The sequence below is a fragment of the Catharus ustulatus genome, chromosome 1 (genome assembly GCF_009819885.2).
Source record: "Catharus ustulatus isolate bCatUst1 chromosome 1, bCatUst1.pri.v2, whole genome shotgun sequence".
In the NCBI taxonomy this organism is placed as follows: domain Eukaryota; kingdom Metazoa; phylum Chordata; class Aves; order Passeriformes; family Turdidae; genus Catharus; species Catharus ustulatus.
Window position 1 is genome coordinate 34944213 of NC_046221.1, and position 27310 is coordinate 34971522.

Consider the following 27310-nt stretch of genomic DNA (forward strand, 5'->3'; position numbering starts at 1 on the left):
ATTGTGCTCTCCCAGGATCACCGGTCACCCTCTGGCCCTCATCCCTGCTCCCCCCGCATCTCTGCCAGGCTCACCCTCGCCAGCCCAGGGCTAGGGCAGGGAAGGAGGAGCCGGGGACAGGAGGACGAATGATTGGACGGGGTACCGGGGGCTCCGCAGCCCATCTGCTGTGCTCCCGCAGCGCCGCTGCCGCTGGGACAGGGTGGAGGCACGGCTGTCCGGGGTGCCGCGGGTCGCAGCCCGAGGAGGCGACCCGGGACAGGGGCAGAGGAGCTGCGGGAGGCGCAGGGCCCGCCGCCTCGGCCCCTTTGTCCCTGCACTCCGCCACCCGGGTCGGCGGTGGGGAGAGGTAGCAGATGGCCAGTGGCAGAGGCGGCCCCAGAACCCTTGGGAACCGCGCTGAGCATCGACTCCAACCTACCCCTCCCCAACACCGTGGGGAGGTGAGTCAAAACATGGGTACGTGGCCAGAGAAGGAGGGATAGAGGTGAGATGTGGGTTACGACCTCATATTCGGTTTACGTGTGCGGAAAGGGAAAGGGAAGATAAAGGCCGGGCATCCGTCTGTCCCAGCGCACCCAGCCGTCTGCAGGCAGAAAGGACGGCACCAAATGTCTTCAAAAGAAGTTCTGCAAAACGTCAACCTCGGAGAGAGATGGGTGGAAAGTCATGTCCCCTGACACCAGCCCCAGGAGGGGCTACCCCGTCTATTTCTGCAGGTGCCGACTCTTACGTCCCTCTCTTCCCACGCTCGATTCTTGCTTGTTTTGAAATCCAAAAGACTCTTCTACCCCGCCACCACTCCCCGCTCACGAATACACACACCCACCCACATACACACCCTGAAGCTCCTCCCTCTCACATGAACTACAACACTCTCTCCTAGGTGCAAAGCTCTCCTACTGCTCTTAGGTCAGCCCTTTATCCCACGGCATCTGCACGGCCTCTCTTTATCGTCAGCCAAAACCGAAGGGCGCCTCTCTCCACCACGCGTCTATCCCGGTGCCCTCCGTATGTCTATTTGTTCTGATTTACTGCAGAGGCAGGGATGGTTAAGGGCCCTCTGGAAAGGTTCAGTTTCTTAAACTGCAGGGGGGCGGAGTGGAGGACAAGAGCAACAACACTCCAGAGGCATTTATGGTGTTATACTGCGCCAATTTTGGCTATGGTTACAGCTGTAAACACATTTATTTCATTCATGTAAACCAGTTGTGTTAAATACTGCATGAAGCAGAGAAAAAAGACAGCGATTAGGACTGTTTACTAATAAAAGGGCTGACATCTTCTCAATGCTTTTTCCTTCAGCCAAGAAAGAAAATATTTTACTACAAGTAGATCCCTTTTACCCTTAAATTCCGATTAATCACTTTTCTTACAGACTCCAGCATCCTGAAATCCCTTTTTCTCTGCCTTTTTGGTGCCATTGTCTCTTGTTGCATTGTTTCTCTGGCGGGGCTTTCGGGTTTTGCTGCCCGCACTAAGCGTGGGGGCAACATCATGAGAAGGGTCGGAGCAGAGGAGGAACACACACCACACCCTCCCTCCTCGCGTCCAGGCGAGGGGGAGCTGCTGCCCCTTCCCCCTGCCCTCCGGCCATCCCGGCCCCTCCGCGCCCCTCCGCGGCTTCGCTCCGCGTTTCCTGCCGCGGAACAGAGGCTGAGGGGGCGATCCCGGCTCTTCAGGATTTTCCGTGGGAGTGTGCCCCCGCTGTGGCCCCAGAGTTCACCCGGAGACTTGGAGGCGGCTCCCTCTTGTTGGATTCCCCCATTTATTTAAATTGAGTTAGCGAGAAGTTTAAACCTCGTAGCACGTTTCCTTTTCCTTTTTTTTTTTTTTATTGTTATGTTTCTGGTTTTTGTTTGGGGGGATTTTGTTTCACTGTTTGGGGGATTTTTTTAGTTCGTTTTGCTTTGGCTTTCTTTAAACGTTGTCAGCATCCGGAAATCTGGGCACAAAAGAAACCCCAACCCTCACATGTACGTTGCGGTCCAATCTAACCCAGTGGCAGAGGAGTGAAAATGTCGGTAAGATTGCTCGCTTTCCGCAGGGACATGGCTGGAGCAGAGGGAAGGAGGAGAACCAAGGCCGAGGTTTCACCGCGCCCGCAGCTCAGCCAAGCTGTTGTTTTAAAAGAGCAATAAAAGTGAATTATGACTAAACGCCTTCTCACTTAATGGTTTTAGACGGGGATCCCCAGCCCCGGCAAATACGTAAGAGGATTTTTATTTGTGAATGTGTTCCTGCAATTGATCTCTTTGATGACATTCTCATTCATAGAAAGAGTTTGATTTATGACTTTCGGAAGAATTGCGTTCAGCCCTTCTAGCTATAACCCACGCATCCCAGCTCCACAACGTGTTACAGGGCTGGGAGACAGCGCTGCTCGCATGGACGGACAGCAGAGCCCCGCTCACAAACCCCCACCCAAGCCCCACTCGCTTGTGTAATGCGACCACTCGCACCCACACGCACTCCAGGAGCCGCGAACGCTCCCGCCCGGGATTCCCTGGCCCCGGAGCGGCAGAGCCCCGCCGGCATCTGTTGCTCGTTTTTAGCCCGAAGGACGGGGCTCACCCTCCCCTTTGGGGTTCGGCAACGCCGGGTGGTAGGAAATTTGGTGGAGATTTCTAAAAGCCCGTCTTTGCCGCCTTCAGCAGAAGAGTAAGGAGCCCGAGGAAATTTTAACTTTAAACTCAGAGATTCCCCTTTTCGCTATCAGTCTTTCACCTCCCAAGAAGGCTTACACAGAAAAATATCTTCGGGTCTGCCCCCACACCGCCCCCGAAAAGGATGGAGTGGAGAGCCCGGTTCCTCCCTAAATGCTTTTTTCTTCCCCCTGCGTTTCTGCCACCCTTTTGATTTCAAAGGCACTAACTTCTCCATTTCCTCTCCTCCTAGGATTTCTTGGATTACTCAGCACGTGAGAAGTAACCAACCACATTCTTTGTGAGCTCTGGTATTTTTTAAGATACGTTTCACGAAATATCTTGCTGGCTGCTAAGCACTACTTTCTAGAAAAACAGGATTAAAAAAAAATAGCCCCTTTCCTTCATGTAACAGGCTGGTTTCTGCAGGGGACGTTTCTCCTACTCAGTCTCTCTTTCTCTTACATTCTGCCTGTAACAGAGAAAGTCCTCGCTCATGCTTTTGTTACAGCTCAGGATTTTCAAGCTTTGTATCCTCACAGAGATAAGATGAGATATTTATACATTAAAAGGAACAAATCTCCACCAAACCTGTGAACGGTTTTAATTTATTTAGTTTGAGTTTCCTTCCCTTGTGAGAATCCTTATAATAAAAAAAAGGGGAAAAAAAAAAAAAGAACTAATTTTTCCTCCCTAATGAATGTCCTAAATTTCCAAAAGGGAAAAGTTCGTTGTCAGAACGCTGGATTTTGATTATTAATAAATTAATAGTGGAAGGGATTGAGAGAGATATCCGTCATGTTACCCATCTTGAAAGCAGAGAGAAAGAGAGGAGAAAGAGAAAGAAAAAAGAGAAAGCTCCTTGTAGCAAACAAGAATTTATTCTACCAAAAATACTTATGACAACTCATCCTAATGCAATACAAAAATAAAAAGAAAGTGAAGATACATTCCTATATGATCACTTTCTTACAGACCTCATATATTGCTTTCATAGAAGGACCTAGAATGTGGCTAGGTTAAAATTGAACACAACTAAAACTTCATAAGAAACGGCAAAATGGCATATCAGAGGGAGGTAACAAACAGAAAATACTGAGGAGGGAAAGGGAGGGGGAAAATAAAATTAATTCACTGGGGAAAAAAATTAAGTAGAATAAGGAGGAGAAAGCAGGACCCTTGGAGAGAACGTCTTTAATTTCTTAGTAATTCAGATGCTGCAAGTCAATTGTGGTGAGTGTGTCTGTAAAAAAGTCAAAACTGTCAGCAGAGATATCTACGGGACTGTCCAGAGATCCTGGCAAACTGGGGGAAACTGCATCTGAAAGCTGTAGGCAGGAATCTGTGGAGAAAACGTTAAAGTCCTGTAAAGAAGGGACATCTAGGGCCTCAGGACTGTCATTGTTCAGGCCAGCTGCACAGTTCTGGGCCATTGTTGAGAGGCAGTTTTGAACAGTGGGTGACTGATGTTGAAAATGTTTCAGATTTTTCTCATTGCTCGTTAAAGGCGAAACGGGGAAAGTTTGGGATTCGCCATTGTGCGCATTCTGCGCCTGCTGCTGGGAGAGGGCATTCTGCTGGAAAGCGTAGCCTTCCCGCTCCAGGAGAGCGCCGGAGACATTGCTGAGGGCTTGCTCGAAGAGGGATTTCTCCTCCTCCTCCTCTTCTTCCTCGTCCACCGCTTTTTCGGGGTCCTCTAGGTTCTTAAATTTCCCCTCGCTGTTTTGATTCTCCTTGCACTGGGTCTGTCTCTTGTGCTTCATCCTCCTGTTCTGGAACCAGACTTTGACTTGTCTCTCAGTCAGATCCAGCAAGGCTGCAATCTCAACCCTCCTTGGTCTACAGAGATACTTGTTGAAATGAAATTCTTTCTCTAGCTCCAAAAGCTGGGTGTTGGTGTAAGCCGTCCTCAGGCGCCTAGATCCACCGCTACCGCTATCGGGGATTTCAAGGGGGTCTGTTAAAAAAGAAAGAAAAAAAAAAAAGAAAAACACCACCACCACACGCACCCCAAAGCATCACCGCCAGAACAGCGAAAGCAAAGACACACGGACACACATACAAAACAGATAAATGCACGGATTGAATTTCAGCACCCCAGCACATCGCATCCCGGGGGGGTGGGGGGGAGTGCTCTCTCTGCATGTATGTGTCTATATCTATATGTCCATATAGCATAAAATAGCAACTGCAACAAAATGGCCGCCTTTGGATGCAGTAAACCCATTGTGTTGCACTGCTGAGAGCCCGGTGTTGCGTGCCCCTCGGCCACCTCCGCCAAACCGCTGCCTCCAGCTCCCCAACCTCCCCACACCACAGCAAACTTTATATTAGCCATACCGCAATTTATAATTAATGCATCAGCTGCTTAGCTGAGCGGGAGCAATCTATCACTCTTCATTACTGTCAAATATCCTAACTCTAGGACGGCGAGACAAGAGAGGTCAGCTCCAACTCAAATAAATCATCCCGCATTAGGCAAGTTTGGGGAAAGTTTGGGTTTCCATCGAGCCCCGCCAGCTCCGTCCTTCCCGCCCGCCCGCCCTCCGCCTCGTCCCCCCGCGAAGCCGGGGGGATGCGGGGAGCCAAAATAGCGGCCCGGCGGGGCTGGCGGCACGTCTTTGGACTGACCTTTGTGGCTGAGGCAGGCAGGTCCAGCGGCTGAGGCGGAGGCCGAGGCGGGCGGCAGCGCGGATCGCTTGGACGCCTTTTTCTCTTTCATCCAGGGGTACTCCGGGGGCGGCGGGGCTCCAGCGGGGCCCGGGCTGCCGCTGCGGCCGCGGGGGCTCGCCTTGGGGCGACCGCCGCCGCTGTGGCGAGGGTGGCTGCCGGGGTTCAGGCTGGGGATGGTCTGCTCGAAAGGAGGAGGAATCAGTGTCGAGTGTGAAAGCGTCGAGTTCTTGATTGATGAACTTTGAAATGTATCACCGACAGGGGGAAAAGATGTCAGGCACTCAGCAAGCGATGGCTGGCTATTGATAAAACCGATCTCTCGCTCAAATGCGAAATTCATGGCCTTCAACTGGCAGCCCCCGCGGAGAAAAAGTTCCCTCGGATTCAGGGGCCTCGGGGGGAGGGGAAGGCCCAGGAAAAAGGAGAGAGAGGAGAAAAAAAATATAGCATAGAAGATCGCTGGTGGGGTGTTTTTTTTCTAATTCACTGATTACAGCCGTATGGGGACCGTGCTACTATTAAACTATTGAATTCATGGAGACAAGGTTGAAATTGGACCGAATTGGCTGTCACATGATTGCCTCTGCCCAATGACAATTTGGGCTTTAATCAAAAGAAGCCACTGTCTGTTTGATTGATCCAAAAAAGTCGGGAAGGAACGCCTCATTGGGGGCCAGAAAGGCTTTATTTACACTTTTTTTTAAAAGGGGAAATGATATCTCGAGTATCTATCCCCTTGGCGTCCTAATCTGAAATGATCGGGGGTGGGGAGGAGAGTGCGTGTGCGTGGATATGCTTGTGAGAGAGGCTGCGAGTGTGTGTGTGTGTGTGTGAGTGTGTGTGTGTGTGTGGCTGCTTGTCCTGCAGCCTGCTGCCTTCCTCGCATCCACCCGCACACTCTTCTCTCATTGTTTGGGACTGTCAGGAAAACGCTTTGCACCTCACAAATCATTTAAGCACCTCAATCTGACGCCTTGAGTCATTAACAAAGTAATCCATTAATCTTCAAAGTTTTGACACCGTCAGGCCCCCGCATAAGAAGTTGCGCCCAGGCAGGAGTCTGAAGCAGAGGGTCTTGATTTTTTCCTAGGAATAGTACTTCCTCCAAAACTAGTTTCTCCTTCCCGACTCAGCGTCAATGGGCTCCTTTGCTCCTTTGTATTTTTGTTTATTTGTTTGTTAGGCTCTGTGTTCTTGTTTGATTTTTCTTTCTTTTTTTCCTTTTTTTCCTCTCTTCGTCTTTTTTTTTTAACTCTTCTTTTTTGGTGGCTATCGGGTGTACAGTACGGAGAACAATCGGTCGTCGGTGCTGAGCCATTGTTTATCAGGATCTTCCTCAGCAACCTTGCTTCGAGGGGAAGAGTCACATAGGCAGGAGCCCTGGCGCTTCATGACTTCCCTCTCCAGTTGGCTTCCCGGGATTGGACCGTAGCACATAACCCTAGGAGAACCTCTCTGGGCGAGCCAAATCGCAAGGCTGCAAACGCGTCTGGCTGTTGCCTCTTAAAAAAAAGTATATATCCCGTGCCTTAGCTCGCAAACGATACTCCCGTCTGCTGGCATAATTTGCTTAATAACCGTAGTAGGCTGGGTCTGGTGAGTATTTTCGATTACCAGGAAATATATGGGTTGGTAGCGGGTTTGTTTTGAAGGGACCAGACAGAGCGAAAATTCTACGGGGTTCTGGCTTGAGAGACGGTACTCGCCTCCGATGCTTGGCTCCTGCCGCCGCCGCCTCCAGTCACCCCTGCCAGGTCGAGGCAAGTCCCGAATTTGGATGCTTTGGACATAATTTTCCAACCATACCAAGACGACAGGGAGTGATGACAATGATGGCCACAATCACCAACCCGATGAATTCTATGGTCACAGGCACCCTAGACAGCCCGGACGGGTTTTGCTTGCCCGCGGAGCCCGGGGTGCAAGGCAGGGTGGGGTGCGCCGCGGGCCGGGGGGAAGGCGCTTCCGAGCCGCTCTCCGCGTCCTCCAGGAGCCAGAAACCATAGCCAGCGCGATGAGGTGCCGTCTCACTTTATTTTCAGAGTCACCAAGAATGGGTCGGCAACCGTCTTCGTAATTATATTAAAAAATAAAATTAAAAAAAAAAAAGAAAAAAAACGGGGGGCGAAAAATAGAAATCAAGACCCCAAGCACTCAGTGGATCAGTCTGCGTCCAGTCTGCACGAAGTGCATTTAAAAAATCGGTTTTAAGTTAATGCACCCACAAGATATAGCATATCTGCGAAGGCATTGGAGAGAGGGGGAGGGGAGGGGCCGAGGGGCTTTAAATGGGCTTTTTGGTGGTTGCTTGTTTAAATAAAATATAGAACGAGACTTGTCATTTAATCCCTCAAAAGGGATGCCTTACAAATATCGATGCTGTTGGAAAATGCAAGGGGTTTAATTTTCTTGCTTTTAGTCCAAACAAAGCTCTGGTGGTGTCTGCCCGCGATCAATCTTGGCCGCCAAAAGGTTTGACAGCTACTGGCCCTTAAGAACACATTTAAAGCTTCTTGCTCTTTCCAAGATCAAATGTGGCCGTGAAAAGAGGCAGAGCAAGAAACGCAAGTAAACAAGGAAAAAAGCTGCTTTTAAAATATGCTGGCAGAGGACTGGGCTGCTTGTGGGAAAAGTCCAGTTTTATTTTGCTTTTTGGTGCCTACGTTTTCTTTTCTCTGATTTTTTTTTCCTTTTTTTTTTTTTTCTATTTTTTTCCCCCTCTGGAAAATACTGGGATTAAGAGCAGGATGACAAATAATAAAGAGAGAGGTTTGGACTTTAACCAGGCTTTGTGAGTAAAACCTGTGTGGGTGTCTCCATTCTGCACATTTGTTTCTTGTGGTCAGTCTAATACAAAAACCACCTGGAACAAAACCTTTGCAGAGAGGACGAGAAATTCTTGGGAAAATCAATTACTGCTGCCTCCAGGGGGATCTTTTAATCGGACGAATCTTAAATGCAAAATTACAAATTCTTATTTGCAACCTACAGGCTCTGAAGAGAGGATTGAATACGATTTATGGAAAGAAGGGAAAAAATCGCCTGTATTTTTCTTTCTTCGGGGTGGGAGGGGAGTGAAACGCCAACTTCCTTCTATTTGAACGTTTTCCTAAATGTAATTCGTGGTGCTAAAGGAACCACTCAGTAAGTATCGTGGCTGTACCGTTACCTTTTGTTGTATCTAACCTAGCTGATCCGAGAGCTGGGGGGGGAGGGAGGAAAAGGGGGGGCGGCTTGAATTTTATATGGGCTCTCCTTTGAAACGAGCATTGTCTTGCAATGTTGTAAAAACCCTTCCTTTGCCTACAAAAGTAATAATCAGTCGCTGGTCTGTATTGGGTAATAATCAGGTTTCAGTGAAAAATATTAGCCTACATAGCCTTTCCTTCCACGGTTACATGTCTATATATACAATAAACAGCACGGTATAAATCTATTTGCTGTCCTTTTCTTTGACTGGGCATGCTTTATCTATTTATGCAGAAAAGCTCTATATAGATTCACGGATGCATGACAATGTTTCGGCATCAGGCAGGGATGGTTCTGGGAACAAGGTAAAGCCCAAAGATTAATAATATTTCAGCATGAGACCAAAATGGCGACATTTTTTTTCTGTGCTCTAAAAGATACAGATGGTGAACAGCGTGCGTTATTATCTACACAGCATAGGAATATGTCTTTATAAACGTGCAGGGGTATATTTTACCTAGTCTATTAAGGTCCGTTTTGATTTATCTTTCAAGTTTCAATCTAAAAATTACGGACATTTCGCCTGAAAGGAAGAAAAATCTGATTTAAGCAGAAGCTTGCGGGTTTCTCCCTTCTACCTCGAGCAGATTCGGACCGGAGACACCCCGAGTTCTCGTTTGGGGCCGGGACCGTCGCCCTTCTACAGAACCGTGTGTCCTTCCCCCCCGCCCCCCCCACAGAAATACACATCCGCACACACACATCCACACCCCCCCGCGGGAAGAAATGGAGCACAAGGCTCCCCTCCCCCACACCTTCAGGGAGGAAAGGCGGCTCAGCAAGAATGAAATCAACCCCAGTAAAAAAAAAAAAAAAAAAAAAAAAAAATATATATATATATGTATATTCGGGGAGGGGGGGTGGGAAAGAGGGAAAGGAAAAGGTAAAATCCACTTCTTAAAAGAAAAGGGAAAAACGGCGGGGGCAGAGAAGGAAGGAGCAGCAGTGCGCGCATCCAGCCCCCAGCGCGTCCGCGGTTCGGCCAGAGCCTGCTCCCGGTGCTGGCGGGGCTCCGCAGCCTCGGCCGCCCGGCTCAGGCCCCTCCGCGCCCGCACCCACGCGGGGCTTTATCCTGACCCCCAGTGCCTGTGTTTCCCGCACACGCTTGTACACCCACACCCACACCCAGAGGCCCGGCTGCCCTCCCGGCGCTGCCCCGCTGCCGATCCCCCAGCGCAGCCCGCGGGGAGGGGGCGATCAGCGCCCGCCGGGCACCGCGCAGTGGGCGCGGGAGGAGGCGGCGGCCGCGAGCCCTGAAACCCTGCTGGAAGAAAGGAGAAAAAAAAAAAATGAAAAAGAGGGGTGGGGGGGAAAGAAAAATCTGTCTCCCTGCCTATGAAATGCTGAAAAGGCGTCGCGGGGCCCTTCGGGTGAGCAGATCCTCGTGTAACTTTACAGACGAGTTTCCTAGCTCCCCACGTCATGAAGGGCTCTCCATTCCCCTGCGCTGCGAAGAACATGTTCTTAACTCTTTATTATTCAGAATAAAAACTTTATTTTTTTTTTTCCAGAACGTGAGCAGCAAGGAATGTATAACTTTCAAAACAAATCTAGCCTTTTCAGTTTCACACACTTTTTGCCTAGCTGGATGTCACAAGCATAAAATATTCAAACCGCGATCTTTTTTCCCAGATTTTATTGCATCGTCATCATCATTATTATCACTATTTTTAATAAAAGGAGTTAATAGTTTCCTTTCAAATGATATTTCTAACACGTGCCGATATGCCATCTAATATATGGCCTCCTGAATATTCAGGGTACAGATTTTTTTATATATATATAAATATGAACAAATGGGGATAAATAAAATTTTAAACACTTAGATTATTCAATGTTTGCGAAAAAAAAAATATAAATAAATCTGAATGTTCACCAGCATACACACATTGAAAGACTTACACGTATCAATAATTGTCCAGGAAGTCCCTGTCCAAGCGCTTTTGATGTCTTTCTTGCTATTTAAAAGAAGTGCAATAAAAAAAATTGCTTCCCCGTGGGATCAATCATGTACGAACAAATTCACATTTAAGAATTCCTTTTATAGAAAATTTGTTCATATACCCTGTTTTGATAAAAGTGTAGAAGGTAAAGTATAAAGCCTCTGCATACTCCCAAAGTGAGACACAAGGCTACAGTTCAAGAAGATAAATATCCACTAGTGAAACTATAGAGCAATTCAAGCAACAAATATTGCTACGTCACATAAACTAGAAAACGCTTTTACGAAAGGAAACAAAACAAACCAAAACGAACAAAAGAAACGAGAAGGGAAGGGGAGGGCACATGTTGGGAGGAGGAGAGAGAAGGGAAGGGATGAGTACTTTCCAAAACTTGGGGGCTTGGTGTTCCTCTTAGTGACTCCTGTCTCTTACAGATGAGTGAGTTTGGGCGCTTCCTGAATTCTTCCCTGAGAAGGATGGTGAGCGGTAAGGTCTGTGTATGTTGGATGTGGATCACAAGGTCCATGGTGGTGATTGTTGGCCATTGGCCCAGCCCCACTGTAGTCCATGTTGGCAGAGGGAGGATGAGGGAGATGAGTTAGACCGAAGATGGAAGGCCCAGAATTGGTCATGGTCTCCACGTAGTTGCCCCCTACATAGACGGGGCTTCCCTGTATGTGTGGATTCCCATAACCGTTGCCTTGAAGAGGATGAGTATCATATTCAGGTGTCACAGCTGCTGTCCCCGTGTATCTCTTTTGAGGCGGTGGGCAATTGTTAAGAGGAGCAGTATAAGATGCAGGGATGCCATAGGTGTTTTGATGAGGCTTGTTAAATGGTGGAGGCGACTGGGGCTCGTAGGGGACACTGTTTACTAAAGAATGCATAGAGTTTAGATATCCCCCAGCAGCTGGAGGGACAGGGCTTCTGCTTGGGGACTGTCCTCCTGAAGAGGTCATCATACCCTTTCCCTTTTGATCCTTTTTGTATTTCATTCTGCGGTTTTGAAACCAGATTTTGATCTGTCTTTCTGTGAGATTGAGCAAATTAGCCATTTCTACCCTTCGTGGCCTGCAAAGGTACCTATTGAAGTGGAACTCCTTTTCCAGTTCTACCAGCTGGGCACTTGTATAAGCTGTACGGGCTCGCTTAGAGGAGGCTTGCCCTGGAGGGCTTTTATCACCAGCACAACTCTCACCTATGTAAATCACACAAAGAACACAATCAGCATGGTGAACCTACACATGGCAACATGAGAAAATGGCCAACAACACCAGCACCTGGAGACTTCAGCTCCCAAAGGCAAGATGGACGCCCATGCGTACAAGTGGTCCCCCATGGCATGAGCTCAGTTGCACCAAGCTCCAAGCCTCAAAAGAGTTCCTTCACCTCATGAGTGCCACTGTACGAGTACACTTGCTTCCCTTAAGAATGATAGCATGCAACATGTCTTGAGTTTGGTAAAGAGAAGCAAGGAAGGTTCAAGGAAACACAGTGAGGTTTACAAACTCTGAAAGTGAACCTGTGTCTCTGCTGATGTAGTGGGGATCAGGGTCTTCAAGAATTAGCTCTTCTCCATTGCTGTAAAGACCTAAAGCCCTCTTCTCTGAAAACCCATACATATATGTGTGTATATATATAAATATATATATATACACACACAAATACTGGAAAGTTGGGTATTTACAATACAAAATTTTTACATTTAAATATAGAGTTGTCAGTATAGTGGATTTTTTTGTCATGTCTGGTATACAGCATGAACATATGGTAATGATTGGGAAGTATAATAGATATAAATATACATAAAATAATAATTATATATATAAAGATTATCATATAGTAGCTATGCAAGCTAGGCTTGCATATAGGCATAGAGATATATTTAAATGTTGCTGTTTTGCAATAAAATAAATACATTATATGGAAGGCTGTAAACAGCAGTGTTACCACAGCTTTAAAAAGCAGACTGGCAAAACATTTACTAAAGTTTGGAACTGTATTTCCAAGGTACATTTAAGCAAAAAAAGAGGAAAAAGTTAGAGTAAGCCTGACTTCTGGGCTTTGGAACTAGCACTGGTGTTATCAGCTTGGGTTTCCTTGAGTAATAAAAGCATTGATATACACTTCCATCCCTCAAATAATGTTTTATGGGCTGAAGTTTATAGCACTCCAGAATGATTTTTGTTTACCAGGCTTGTAACTTTGCCAATCAGCTTATTAAAATAGGACGAGGTTCTGACTGCATGCAGGGCATTGATCCTGCCTGCACATGATTATGAGCTATTTTATTCCCGTTACACTTCAGCAGAGATAGGTCACTGTCTTATTAATCTAACAGCACCATGCCAACAAAGTACTCGGGACAAGCCTCTGGCTTAAGGCCTGGTCTGCTCCACACTGACATGATTTACTGAAGGGGGGATTACCTAAGAAATGTGATAGATGTTGGAGGGCACAAGTGGTCCTGCCACTAGGAAGCAAAGTCAGTTCAGACCCTTTCTGTAAGGCTGGGAAAGTTCTGTATGGAGCATTTTTTTCACTGAGCTCCCCTCAGTGAATAAGCAGAGTGATGGCAAGCCCTTTCCAAAAGTTTCATGGGGTCAACCCAGAGGGTAAAAAAGCCCCCACCCTCCCCTCCCTGAAGTGAAGGTGGGCACGACAGCCCTCCTCCCCACCGGATGCGTAGTCAGCCCAGGAATACCCAGGGAGAGGGGGAGCATGTTTCGTACCTGAACTGGAACTGCTGTTTTTCTGCTTTGTGTTTTGCCGAGACTCTTTCATCCATGGGAATATCTGTTTGGACACGGTGGGTGAGTTAAGAGCTGGGCTCTTGGTGGGGTTGGCCGGGGCAGGGTTGCTGCTGGCATTTTGAGATGGTGAAGTGGAGGACGGAGGTGGAGGTTGTGACTGCTGGGCTGGAGGCGGCTGCGGTGGAGCCTGTGGGTCAGCGATGCTGGGGGGCTGGAGAGTCTGGTTGGGGAGGGTCCTCATGCAACTCTCACTGATGTCATTGGCCTTGTGATGGGACACAGAGCTGCCAGGGGACTGGAGGGAGCACGCGGGGCGATGGTACTCAGTTTCCACAAGTGATGAAGATGGAGGATATTGCTGCTGACTCGCATTATAAGTGAAACCATTTGCTCCTTGGTAGGGGTAGGCACCATAGATTGCAGAGCTGTCGTAGTAGGTCGCTTTTTGCATTTCGTTGTTTCCCAATATTTATTTCGCAAACTGACAGGGTCTTGACACCCTTGGAGAATAACATTGGCACCCCTCTGTCACGTGGCGCTCTTCCTCCAATGGCCTCTCCGGGCAGACCTGGGGTGTGGGGAGAGCAGAGCAGGGTGAAGAAATGGTACAAATCCATCTTACTTTCAATAGCTAAGTGACATGAAAGCCATAAAAGAAAAAGTGGTCAGCAATATTTAGCAGCATGACTTGGCCTCAGGCGTGGAGCATTTCGATATAAAAGCTGCCTGGATTTACTGGCAGCGACAAATATGTGCTTTGCTGCACCGGGATAGAGGCTTTCTAGGTTTGTTTTTTTATTATTATTTCTTTCTTCTTAAGGAACAGAGCAAGCGGGTTGATCGTTTATCACCAAGAGGCTGTTTTAATACCGGTCTCTGAGATAAGGGTGATCGAGGAATCGGTAATGCAAAGGGGCTGGGCTATTACTTCAGCCCAGCTCTAAGATCAAACCCTCTCCTTTAACCAAAGTCGTTTTATTTTTAGCCTTTCTCTCCTGGTTACGGCTCTTTATGCAACTTCAAAGAAATATATGAGATGGTTCCCGTCTACGTGTGGCAGGGGGCAGGAGCGGGGTGGAAAGGTTTCCTAAGCAGGGATATTTAAACACCCCGATCCCAAGTGATGGATTTCGGCTTGTCTATAAAATGCTCGATAGGAAAATAAACGAAGCCAGCACCTTCTCCCCTCCGTGCCCGCACACCGCCCGGGCCGCCCAGGTCACGCGCCCTGGCAGCGGTGGTTTCTGCCCGGGCGAGCCCCGCCAGCCGCCCGCCGCGGCTCCCTCTCGGTCCTGGAGCGCGGCTTGGGCCGCTCCACGGAGCCCCCGAGCCTGCTCCCCAATCGCGAGTGGGGTTGGAGCCTCAGCTGCGCCCGGCGCCGCGCAAAGCCCCTTCAGCGAGGCCAGCAGGGGCGGTCGTTGGTTTGTTTTTTTCAGCAGTTATTTTCAAGACACTAACTTTTCGTGGAATCAGCCAGATCCTACCTGTTAAAACATGATGGATTGGGGGAAAAAAACACACCAGAAACCTGAAAAACCAGCGTTCATCTCCATGACCACGGCTTGAACTTTCCTTCCAACTTAGCGATAATAGGTTCTGTCTTGGAAACTGCTATGTAATTTGATGTATGAGGGTCACTTGGCTGGGGAGAGGGTGGACACAAACTCAGAGAATGCTTCTCCTGCCCGGGCGAATCCCTTCCCCCCCACCCCTTTTTTTTTTTTCCTTTTTTTTCTTTTTTTCATCCATCCACCTTTCTTTCTGGAACTCCCCCCCCCCCCCCCCCCCCAATTACAGTCTATTCGTCACCTGCCTGAAAATAACCAATTAAAGAATCGCCCGTGCCCGTGTTAATGAGAGAGGAGACCTGTGTGTAACCTCCGATCTAGGAGGTGTTTCCATACGCACTCACATTGTTCTCAGAAACTGAAGTGTTTTCCTCACTGTCCCCCTAACCCCTTGCTGGCAAATAACCACATCTTTTCAGATCAGAAGAGCCTCTTTCCTTTTACCACTTTCCCTGTACTTAAGCAGCTGGATATTTCCCCCCCAAAACATCTAACGAGGACAAATGCTTAGGGGCGAAAAGCCTTACACAACACAAGCACCAAACGAGCTCGTTCTACGCCTTTCAAGTCATACAAGTTCTTAGAAAACAGTATTCCCTTTGTTAGATCGTAACAAAATGAAGGCAACACACCTACAACAGGGCGGTTACCCTGTTATTGCACTAATCAAGCTCTTTGGATGCTATTAAGCTAATAAGCCGATGGAGATCTGAGGCGCATACACAATTTCCAGCTCCTCGCCTCTCCTTCCCTGTGCTATCGAGGCCTGGTGTGATTTTTCTCAGTTCCTTTGAAAGAGATACTATAGACACCACTACCAGAGGACAAGGAGGAAACAATCAGCCAGCGGTGATTTCACAAAGGCACCCGCCTTTCATGACCGCGACACCAAATATTTCACCTTCCTTCGGCCGCTGCGAAGTTTGTGGCGCTGGCAGGACGGGCAGCGCGGAGCGAGGATGTGGGGTGCGCTGCTCCCGTAGCTGCCGGCCTGCAGACAATAGGCAACTTTACTTGGAAGGCAAAATATTATTGGAGCTTCGGCCGCCTGCCAGCAAGTTAAAAAAAAAAAAAAAATCAGATCCCGAGTTTGGGTTCGCCAAGTTAATCACTTCCTACAAAGTTATAAAGAAGCGGGGGTAACCTGAGGAGCGCCCGGTCATTCCAGGAGAAAGTGGGAATAGCGGGATTAAGAGCGACAACGATCACGACAGCGTCCTAACGGGAAAGGGGAGAGGAGGTGGATTTATCACCCCAGCCAGTGCCTGGGATTGGAAGAGCTCTCCTCTCCCCTTTCGAAGACAAAAAAGACAGGTCTTACAAACACAAATGGGTCCTCAACCTTTCCAGTGCCTGTTTTATCGGCTCCATCTCGGTTTGTGAAATACACGGCTCTGCACTTTACCAACTTCTTTTCCCCCCACCCAAACAGCCCAGAAACAGCAGATGAAAGTTGCCTGGGGAGGCAAATCCGCTTATTTTCCCCCACTCCCCACTTCAGCTCTCGCCTACCCTCTCCTTCCCTGCTCTTCCCCCCTTTCCCAAGCACACCAGATTTTTACCCTGCAACTCCCAATCGAGCCCCAAACTCTGACTCTAGGACGAAAAACCAGGCAGCCCCCCTGAAAGATTTCCTGAAAGATAAAGACAAAGTTGAGGGAAGGTGGGGGGTGGGGGGAAGAGAGGAGAGAGAGCTGCCTGAACACGAAGTGTAAGGGTATCAGTCACTGCCTGGAAGGAAGCCCCAGCTTGTGAACTCTTCTTGAACCGACATTTAAGTCTACGGTCATAAATCACTGGGACATAAACTCCGCCATTCACGACTGATAGCAGCGTATTTGTGGCCTGCTTACCTTAACTTCTGACGACTGAGGCGGAAGCCAGCATGCTCTCTCTCTCGCTCTCTCTCTCTCTTTTTTTTTTTTTTTTTTTTTTTGGAGGCGACACAACCCAGAGAGCAGGGGCTGTCTGCCCCAGCTCGATCCCTGTGGCCGCGGGGTGGGCACCAGCTCAGCTCATCCGCACCCGGCACCCCCCGGCCGGGAGGGGCGAGTCCTGCCCCGCACGGGATGGGGTCGGTAGCTCCGCACACCCACCTACCCTGCTCCCCTGACGCTTCAGGCTGCGCACCCTACCCCGAGCCGGTCCCCGGCGTACCGGGCTCCCCCTGTGCGGGGCACGGAGCACGGGGATGTTTCCCAGGGCTGCTCTGGGAAGGGAAGGAGAGAGAGGGAAGGAGGAGGGGGGGAGTTGGAGGGGGGGGAAAATGGAAAATATAAAAAAAAAAAAGGAAGGAAGAAAGAAAGGCGGACGCCTGGGGAAGCATGGGGCAGGGTGGGGGCTGGGGAGGGAGCGCAGGAGCACGGCAGTGAAGGAGTGCGGCCCCCCCGCACCCGGGCGTCACCGAAGTCCAGGAAAATTATGCTAATGAAGACAAACGGCGCTCACAAAGGGTCGCTCTCACCAGCCTCCAGGGTGCTGCTGTGGGGGTTTGAGTTTGTCCCTCTTACCCGTGGGCTTGGGGGGCAGCTGCAGAATAGCCCCTCTGCCGCTCCCCACGGCCAGGAGCCCCGCACAGCTCCGGCTGGGTCCCGGGGAGGGGAGCAAAGCCCGGAGAGCCGGGGCTGGGTCCGGAGAGCCAACCGAAGCCCACCAGGATCCCCGCTCTGGGCAATGCTTTCAGAGCCACGCTGGAAATCATTAGAGTTACTAATTATTAACTCATGCATGCGTGAGCGCACACACACACAGATGTACACACAGACACCCCCCTGCCCCCCTCAAATATCCCCAGCGCCCGGGACGGGCACAGAGGCGCTCACGCACACACATGTGCTGCACAGACGGGTCGGGGTGCCCGCAGCACCCCGTGGGGACGCGTGGGCTGCAGCCTCGCGTGGATGAGGGCCCGGAGCCTCACAGCTCGCCTTCGCCTTCTTTCCGCGGCGAAAAAACTGGGGAAGGCGCTCGCCTCTTTCCTCAGCGCCACGGGGTTTGGGGGTGGTGGTGTCCCCCCAGTTTCCTGCAACAGAAACACGGCAGCCACCGTGCAAACGAGAACTCAAAGTTGCAGATCCTGCCCGTCTGGGTAATGGAGCTCTGGGCTCCGTGCGTTAAGCGGAGCCTGCGAATAAAATCTAGGTGTAAACTTGACGTTACTTCGTTAATTAAGGCATTATAAATATAACTAGTCCGTTTAAAGCACGAGGGAACCCAGCGTCATCTTTAAACACAAACAAAGCGAGGGGGAAGCGAGAAATAAAAAGCACTATAAGGCTGGGGTGGCCTCTTACGCATACCAATGGTTTTTGTCATTTATGGCTATGCAAGATTTATGACTTCGTGCACCAAAGCTGTAAACAGAGCACTAAAACAGAAAACACTTGCTCCTTATGGCATAAGTGAGAAGGCACCACATGAAAGGGGAAGCGGCCAGCGTAGGAGGAGAGAAGAGGCAAAAATCCTTCGTATGCGTTTTGCTTCAAACAATCCTGTGAATGTTGCTTTGGAAGAAGAAAAAAAAAAAAAAAAGTCTTTTTAGTCAATAATCAACCCCACACTTTCTTCTGAAACTGCTGATCTGCCATTCGCCCACTTGCCCGGCCAAATACTGAGAGGCAGCGCTGCGCCCCGACGGAGCCCCCCGGACCGGCGAGGAGGATTTGGACAGGGAGAGGAAAGATGGGGACTGCCGAAACCTGCGGACACCGGGGAGCCTGCCGATTTGGGGGGCCCTGCCGAAAGCCGGGCCAGTTTTTCCTTAAGAGAGCCTTTCAACTTGGGAGCCGTCTCCAACGGGATATTCTGACTAAATGTCTGTATTTAGGAACGGGGAACGGGAAGTGGGGGGAGGTTTTTTTAAAAATGAAAGGATATGTAAGGATTTTAATCGTGAGAACCGAAGTAGTTCATAGGAATATGGAAGTGTTTCTTCCATTCATCTTACTGCCTGCAAATAGTATTTTGCGAGATTTCTTCAATTAGTCCCATTTCCCCACGCCCCCTCTCTCCCCAAAGAGGTAATTTTAAACATGAGAAGATGATTATTTTTCTTTATGTCTCCTATGATGTCGGGATAAGTGTCCCAACGCACAGATCCCTGCTGCTTTTATCTGTCTTTCCCTCCCAGAGGCCGAATATTTTCTTTCTGCTCCATTCCGCGGAGAGACATAGGGCTCAGCTCGGGGAGGGACAGGCAGTGTTTGGGGCTGATTTCTGAGTCAGAAATGACCTGCCTTTTCTCCCCGAAGAGTCCCACTCTGTGGCACTCCCTCCCCTCCCTCCCCCCACCTCCCCCGAATTACTATTTTCCGAATAAAATAATGCCTGTAAAGCGCCTTGTCCTTGGATGCCCCGAAATAGAAGCAGGCAGCACCATAACTCAGGGCTGGTTCTGAGGGATTTCTTGGAGATGAAAAAGCAAGGCGGGGAGTTGAGGGAGAAGGGGGCCAGTTCTGGAAGTGGTGCCTGTCCAAGTCGTAAGAGAGTTCGAAGGGGGTATCAGCTGAATTAGAGAAGGGCTGGACAATCGAAGCAAGCCGTGGTCAATCTAAATTGTTGTTTATGAATTCTAACACTAGAGAGGCAACACACTCTTCGCTATTTGCTCATCAGACTGAAGTTATTTACACAACTCGCCGAAATCCCCCTTTCCTCCAGAACTCTTCTTGCTTTCTTCTACTCTAGAGCAGGACTGTATTATTTATGAGTGTTTTAACTGGGTCAATATGCATCCAAACTGGGTCATAAATCAGGGGAAAGGCTGCCAAGTAATTTAGCTGCAATTAAAGCTTGGATTTTATTTTTGAGGCACATTTTGTCCCATTTCAGAATACGGCAACTCCAATCTTGGCTTTTAGGCACATAGATGGGAGCAAAAGAACTCTCCTTCCCTTGCTGAAGAGACACCGTTCTCCAGTGTGGCAAGAAGGGGACATAAAATTTATTTGGGTCAGTTTTGCTTCGCGAGCCGCTTAAAAGAGCCGGAAAACGGGAGACCATCCCAAACATCACGCTGAAGAATTATCTGCAGAGAATTCTCTGAATTCTGAAGAATTCTCTGCAGAATGGCCGTGAATACCTCCGAGTGGAAATAACCTTTTTTTTGGTGCTCTCACTGGAGTTTTTATAATCGTTAACTTTTCTCCCTCTCTCTCTCTCTTTCTGACCCCTTAGAAGACGAGCAGTTACAAACAGCGCGTAACTGGACGCAAAATGGCTCAACAGAATAAGCGAGAGGTATGGAGTGAACTGGAAGAAAGCGAGTCCCAGGGCTCCAGCCTTTCCCCAAGCCGGGGCACACCAGCGAAAAAGGGTTTCATTTAGCATTTTGCCCTCTTTGGATAGTCACGTAATCTTTCAATTTTTTGTCATTTAAAGTGTATTCGTATCTATGCATTCATATTGATAAGTATACGCAAATACTTACATATTTATATATATGGATATATCTATATTTATATAAGCGAAGGCACGGATAATAATTTAGAGCTATTATATGTTCTCCTAGAAGATACTTCCTACTCCTTTTTATTCTCTCTTTCCAGATCCCCATTCAGGGACGCAGAATAAATCCCCACATTTTCAAGGCTGATTTATTTCTAGAAGCCGTGGCTGGCTCTTGGTTCAGCTCCTTCTCACCGCGGAGAAATAAAGAGGAGCGCCTTGGCTCATTTGGGAAGGGGAAGCTTTGCCATGGAGCTGAGCACTCATGCAGCGCTCCTCGCACAATAAACAAAGTACCACTAAAGCATCATAAATAAAATGGCAGCACGATCGCGCAGTCATCGATTTACGGAGCGGCAGCGGCCGAACAAACACTCATAAAACAACAACCGCTGCCGCACACACGAGCACGACCCCGACAGAGGAGCATCACACACCCCCCACATCGTTTTCTCCGACTTGCCCAAATACATAAATAAATAAACACACAAACACACAAATGAAATAATAGAGTAAAATTGAAGGGGGAAATATTCACACACGACAATAAAAGAGGCTTCCTATCTCTAGCCGGTCATAAATAATGGCAAAATGGCAATCGAGGGGCTGTAGCGGAGGCAGCTGGCCATCAACAGCAGTGTGGGATCTCTATGGAGAAAAATAAATAAAGAAGCAAACTCTGCCTGCTCTGCTCGCTGCGAGGGTAGAGTTGAATATTTACCACAGCAAATTGAAACAAAGGGGGAAGCAGCCTGGCTCCGGGTGCACACACACCCGCACGCACACACACGCACTCACTCCAGCCTCTGCTACTGACCTTTGCCTCGAACAGCAATAACTCACCACATAAATGAACAATCAACGGAAATACCTTAAAATAAAATCCATCCTTTCTAACGAAGCATTTCGTCCTCTCGGCTCGACAATAACCTTTCCATAAGGAACGAAAGCTGTCAGCGAAATGGCCAGCTCTTGTGGGGACGGTGATGGGGGCAGGAGGAAAAAAAAATAATAGAAAGCAGTGCTTCTCTGAACAGAAACTGGAAAAGCGTAATCGCAGACGGAGCCAGACCGGGTCTCCACTCCAAATGCCACAATAATGCGCTGTATTATGTGCTCACGTGGTCATACGTCAACTTAAATCCTTTTATTTGAAATAGGGAATCATTGAAGGAACAGGGTTTCTTAGCGCGAGCCTTCACTTTTTAAAGCCTTAACCCAATATGTTAAAGAAGAGTTTTAAGGGAGGAGAAAAAAAAATCTAAGAGATGCAGATGGCTGTGGAGAGAGATTGGTCTGATTATCTTTCCTCCTACACCAATATTTCTTTTCAAAAAACCCATTGGAAGGTAAGAGGAATTCTTATAACGCTGCACTTTGATACTTAGCCTAATTAACCGGCATTTGCTCCCCAGGCCCGCCACTCTGCTCCACCTCGCATGTCCTCTGCAAGCCCCAAAGAAAGCCCAAATCTTAATGCTATTATTTCCAGCCCCCTTCTAAACGGGACGATTACCAGCCTTCCCCCCACCCCCAGCTCCCTCTACCCTGCCATTGTACAGGGCTTGCTCGACTCCCACACGCTACATCAGGGCTCCTGTAGAAGCTAAAAAGACCTATAATTACCTGACAAAGGCAAAAAAGAGTCTCTTCTAAGAGGCTAGTTGATTTTTGTCCTCGTAACACACTATGAAGAATACACCTTCCTTCACTGGCGTGCCTCTGAATTTTACAAAATCTTTTGGGACCTTGCTGTTAAACCTGTGCTTACGCATTTCCTATACAGCTAGTTTGAGTGATGCACAAAATTATAGGTTTCTAACGTTGGAAAAAAAATTGGGGAGGGGGAGTTCTTTGCCTAAGGGGAAAAAATTAAGAAAAAAAGGAAAAAGAAAAGTTGTATGTGGCCCCTGAGCCAAGCAGCTTCGCCTGTGTGTGAACCCATCACATCTTCCCTGTAAGATTGTTTAACTTGTGCTATTGACACAATAAGCTAAACAAACAAAAGAAACCCTCCACTCACACAAGTTTTCTGGAAGGAGTCAAAGTAAATCAGATAGTTCGCGCTTTTAACGTGCTCTTGGTTCAGTTCTGTGACTCCAGCATTATGTATCATCATGTATACATCCTTGCCTAAATCTTTCCATCATCTCCCACGAGCTTAAAGAAGCTAACTACATATCCCCTCTTACTGTTTCACCTACACTAAGTTGAACAGAAGGGAAGGAATTTCCATTCTAGAGATGACTTCCAGTATTACGGACAAGCCTTATTATACTCTCGCCTGGATTGTAGAAATGGGCCACTGGAATGTAAACCCATTCGTAACAGTGTACAGTAGTGGCATTGCAGCAAAGTCAGCATGACGTTACAGCAGGAGAAAACTTTGCAATTTTTCATATGGAGGTGACTAAGCTAGTACCAGGGTATACATATATTATCCCTCACTAGGAACTGGCATAAAAACTACAGAATTTTTAGAAAGAGAAGGCATTAGGCACACTCGACATGCTCGAGTCTGTAACTATCAGCATGTCTAGTAACTCCACGGCTCTCGTACACCAAGGCCGATATTTGCTTGAGATGGCTTCACGGCTCTTTTAAATTTGGTGTGCTTACATCCCATAGAAGAAACACATAGAGAAGTTCTTCTGCAACAATGAAACTGAAATTAATGGGGAATGGAGCAGATGTTGAAAAAAGCAAAGCAAGTCTTTCTTGGGGTTGTTGTAAAAAGTTATCGACTGCTTTGCGTCAAAAGTAGAAAGATGGCTTTAGAAGTTACAGTCTTGAGCAAATAGAAACTACAAAAGCAATAAATCACAATCATAAGTCATCTGAAATGCCTTAACGCTAGCTGTGGCTATTGGCTTCAAAACCCTGTTTCTGTGAACATCTTTATTGGTATTAATGGTCAAGTTAATCCTAAAACTACTGTTTAACAATTAACTTGGTGTACATAGTGGGGAAACTAATTAATTCTTAAGAAAAGAAACTTCTTGACGTGTGAATACCTTTCACAGAGTGTGCTTTGGGAAGGCAGAAGGGGGAGTCTGCCTAACTTTGTGCTGCCCTGAATTACAGCCGAAAATTATTCCCTTCCGTAGAATTTGGAGAAAGTTTTCTTTGCACTAGTAGCGTGATTACGAGGTTTCAGATGCAAATTCAAATGGTCTTGCGAGTGGCAGGCGCTAGACTTCTCTCGCCACCCCATTTATTGCTTTGTTCCTATTCCTGGACACTCAACGTTGTGTTTTATTACCTTGATGATTTGGAAACCCGAAAGACTATTTCTAGTAGAAAAAAAATGTGGAGTTTATCAGTAGGTGTGCTACTGATTTTTCTGCGCTTTATACACATGGCTTCGAGCTGAGTTTAAATTCCACCCTCAGTAACAACAAACAGATCTGAGTTCGTAACGTGCCTTCATTAAGGGAGACCCTTTGTGCCCGTTCTGGTATTAATAGCCACTCTCAGCATTAATGCTATTTAAAGTTACCTTCAATATCATTAGAGCCAGAATTTTTACTGTGCTTCAAGTTTACTTTTATGCCAGTTGGTAAGAGGTGTGCATATGACTCCCATGTGGAGACGAAATGGGAATTACCCGTAAGATATAAGTACTTATTTCTTTGCTGGCTCGAAAGATTTGCAATCAGCTGGGACGCAGATCTGTTTACCTACATCCGTGCGTCTGATAAAGTTGGTCTTTGATCATTCCCAAGTAGATAAAAAGAGCAGCGTTATCGACTGTGCCCTTTTCAGAGAAGTTCTGCTCAGAGTCAGCTGAGTGTACCGGTGTTGGGTCCGTTAAGGAATCCCAAATATCTCTGCCCGCAATGCTGTGGGTACATGCCACCGGAGGAAGGTTCCTTCGTACCGTGTTTTCGCTTTCAATTTCCGAATACAAGCGTGAATAGACATTTGCAGCGCCTTTTTGTAGTTAAGATTTAAGCAGCTCATTAAGCCAACACAAAGAGCCCTTGTAGTCCTGTAATTTATGGCCGCTTTTAAAAGGTAGTAAAATACACTAATTGTACATCAACATCCAAAAAGGAGCAGGTAAATCTAGCAGGAATTTGAGCTAATTCTATATAATCCTCCCCTCTCGACGGCCGGCATAGAAAAAAGAATGTCACTATGGAAAGCATTTCTTTTCTCCTGCCAGAGAACCAAGCACATCAAGGACTTCAGCAACTCCGAACCACCAGACACCGACCTCCACTCAGTGCAAAGCAGGCCAGGACGGACAAATACCCGAGATTTATTCGCGAACCGTTCTCTTGTATGCAGGCAGACAAAAATCAGGTTTTCTAACATCCCCACATGCACTTCTCGTTTGCAGGACTGGCTGCGGAACTCCTCGAGGAGGAGGCGAACAGACAAGCCGCGATAAGCAGCCATTCAACACCGAACTGGCTCCAACCCTCTCTCCCTCTCCTGGTGCCTTTGATTTCGGAAGGAGCTAAGAACGGACAAAGAAATTCTCTAACTCTTTGGCTCTTCAGATGACTTTGCATCCTTCCTGTCCCCAATGCCTTTATAAGGATGGCGATCACTCTGGTCCCGTACACTTCTTTGTCTGCCCAGACACGCGCATTCACCACCCACGGAAGATGAATAGAGCCAATCCAGAAAAAAAATTCCATCTAGGTTAAATATTTATCGCAACAACAACAAAATCTCATTCCAGCAGTCTTGTTCTTCATGCAGGTACCAGGCAAATCGCATTCTTACAGCTGCCACCGGCGCAAAAGCAGCGGCCGCTGCCCGGCTCTTACCTCCTCCAGCTGCGCAGGGTTGGGCTGAGGCGCTCCCAGCTTCTTCCACCGCCCCGGCCGAGCGGCTTCGTTTCGGGGCTCCCTGTAAACAAGCAACAAACAGTGCCTTACCGGGGAGTGCAGGGGGAGGTATTTTGCTCCTTCATTGGCAATACATGATTTGCCGGGTGCGCTGGGAGAGCCCGAAGAGAGGCGGGCGGGGATGGAGCGGGCTCGGGCTCCCGCGAGGAGCGTGGATTCCCACCCGGGTGAAGAGCACGGGGAGCTGAGAAATAAAAGCGTGCGGTTGTTTTGGTTGGGTTTTTTTCCTTTTTTTTTTTTTTTTCCCCCGTAGACAGCTATGCCTTCTGTCTCCAAGTGTTTGGAAATATTGTCATTCCTAACTCTTGTTACATGAATGTCTGCTTTATTTTCCTCTGGGAAACCTTTGTTTAGGATCATTTAATCAAGAACAGACATTAAACACAAGTCGTGGTGTTCATCTCTGCTGAATAAAACTAGGAAAGGGTTCCAGTTTAAATGCGGGGCGTATTGTGGTTGGGCTTTTATTCAAACGGTTAGCCCGGGCCCAATCCTGCCACCACAAGCTCAGTAAGAGACTAACAATTGACCTCAGTGACGCGGGATCGGGCCCAAAAGCTTAAAAAAAAAAAAAAAAAAAAAAAAAAGGCAACGAAAAAACCAACATCGCTGAAAGCTATTGACGGACGAGAAAAAACAGGGCTGCTTCTTTTCCCCTAAAATAAACAATATTACTAAGTCCAAAAAGACAATAGTCAGGTTACTTGCATGCCACTTACTGAATCACTTTTACATATGCATTTGTCAGATATAATAATGTACCCCTGTATTCAGTCTTGCTAATAAAACCCATCTAACGCATCTTACAATCATCAGTAAATGTAAATGCTAATAATTAAATAACACCGCTCTTGCTGAAGGGTGTTATCTGAGCCCTGGAAATATTAAGTCTGTCTTGGGAGAACTTTTCGAGCAGATACTTTGCTTTGGTAATTTAGTAGTTCCATAATTACGCTAATAATTTTAAATTTGGTGTTGAACTCCAGTCTACATAAAATCATGCAATAATAGCCTACTAAACTGTTTATTGCTGTCTCATAAATTTGCGAGCGCTGACTGTTAAAATCTACTGGCAAACACAAAAGAAAATGGAAAGTTCGAACTGCAATCACAGAACCCGGGCGCTGCTTCCTGGGGTTATCCTTAACTCTACCTTTCCTTCCACTCGGCTTCAGCACAGGGGGAAACCCCTGGCTCTTCAGGCTCAAAGTCGTACTTTAGCCGTTTTGATCCCTAATCAATAATCGTGTTATAAACAGCAATAATCATCGATCAAGCGTGTCGTGACTGGGTTGCCCCACTCGTGTTAAATATGGAGCGTGTATCTGAAAATGGTGCCAGCGACTTTCTGTTATTTATTTTGGAGCAATTAGGTCACGCTACCATATTTTACACTGCCACGGTCCTTTAAAGTATGCTGTTTCTTGAAAGAGTTGCTAAGTAGCAATAAAGCACTTTACAAAAACTATGACTTTTTTTTTTTTAATTTGTTGTTATCCCAAACTCTAACATTCATTGCGGCACTCTAAGTTCGTACATAAATCGTTCAGACTAATGAGTCACAGAGAAATTCGCCCATGACTTTTCCTTTGCAATGCTCACTGCCTTTCCATTGCTTTTTTGGCCATGTATTAAGAGACGGTGATTTATTAACGCCAGGAAAATTGAACAAAGCAGGTCCTCCTGCACTGTGGCACCCAGCCTTCCACAGTGTGAATTAGAACATTATCAAGTGTGTTTGCCTCCGTAACACTTAATCACCAAAAGCCATAATGTGACCACAAGGCAACTAAAACAAAGATTTAACATTTCTAAATATTAAACTTGTTAAGCAAATGCTCAGCAGACAAAGCAAGCACAAACAATTAAAGTCATCAAGCTAGAAATACACACTACCTACTTACCAACAGACCCTATTGCTTGCTTAAGAAGTTTAGAATCTTTCAAGATAAATCAGGTAGGGATTTTTTTAAAGGGAAGAAAAAAAAATTAAAAAGCAAGAAAGAAAGAAAGAAAAACAAACTCCAGTAATAAGGAGTTGAGTTTCACTTCTGAGAGAATCACTCCTAGTGAGGACTGACGGCCACAGATCCATTCCTGACTAGCTGCATTAATTATTTAATGAGTCACGTGACCCTAAAGATTAAAATTTCAATATCTCCCCTAGAACAG

At 47.4% G+C, this 27310-nt stretch overlaps 2 protein-coding genes across 3 annotated transcripts; both read right to left on the minus strand.

The window, feature by feature from the left end:
- Nucleotides 1-3560: 3560 nt before the first annotated feature.
- Nucleotides 3561-5923, minus strand: HOXA2 (homeobox A2). The gene is made up of 2 exons (XM_033066345.1): nt 5277-5923; nt 3561-4602 (listed from the first exon to the last, which is right to left on the minus strand). The coding sequence occupies exons 1-2, from the start codon at nt 5656-5658 to the stop codon at nt 3848-3850; spliced, it is 1137 nt and encodes a 378-aa protein (XP_032922236.1). The 5' UTR covers nt 5659-5923; the 3' UTR covers nt 3561-3847.
- Nucleotides 5924-10425: 4502 nt separating this feature from the next.
- Nucleotides 10426-25140, minus strand: HOXA3 (homeobox A3). 2 transcript variants are annotated; one of them, XM_033066081.1, is made up of 3 exons: nt 25058-25140; nt 13243-13831; nt 10426-11708 (listed from the first exon to the last, which is right to left on the minus strand). In XM_033066081.1, exons 2-3 carry the CDS (start codon nt 13712-13714, stop codon nt 10939-10941), a joined length of 1242 nt encoding a protein of 413 aa, XP_032921972.1. In that variant the 5' UTR covers nt 13715-13831; nt 25058-25140; the 3' UTR covers nt 10426-10938. The 2 variants fall into 2 exon arrangements, with proteins under 2 accessions (XP_032921972.1, XP_032921981.1); XM_033066090.1 differs by lacking the exon at nt 25058-25140 and adding an exon at nt 21148-21212.
- Nucleotides 25141-27310: the final 2170 nt, after the last annotated feature.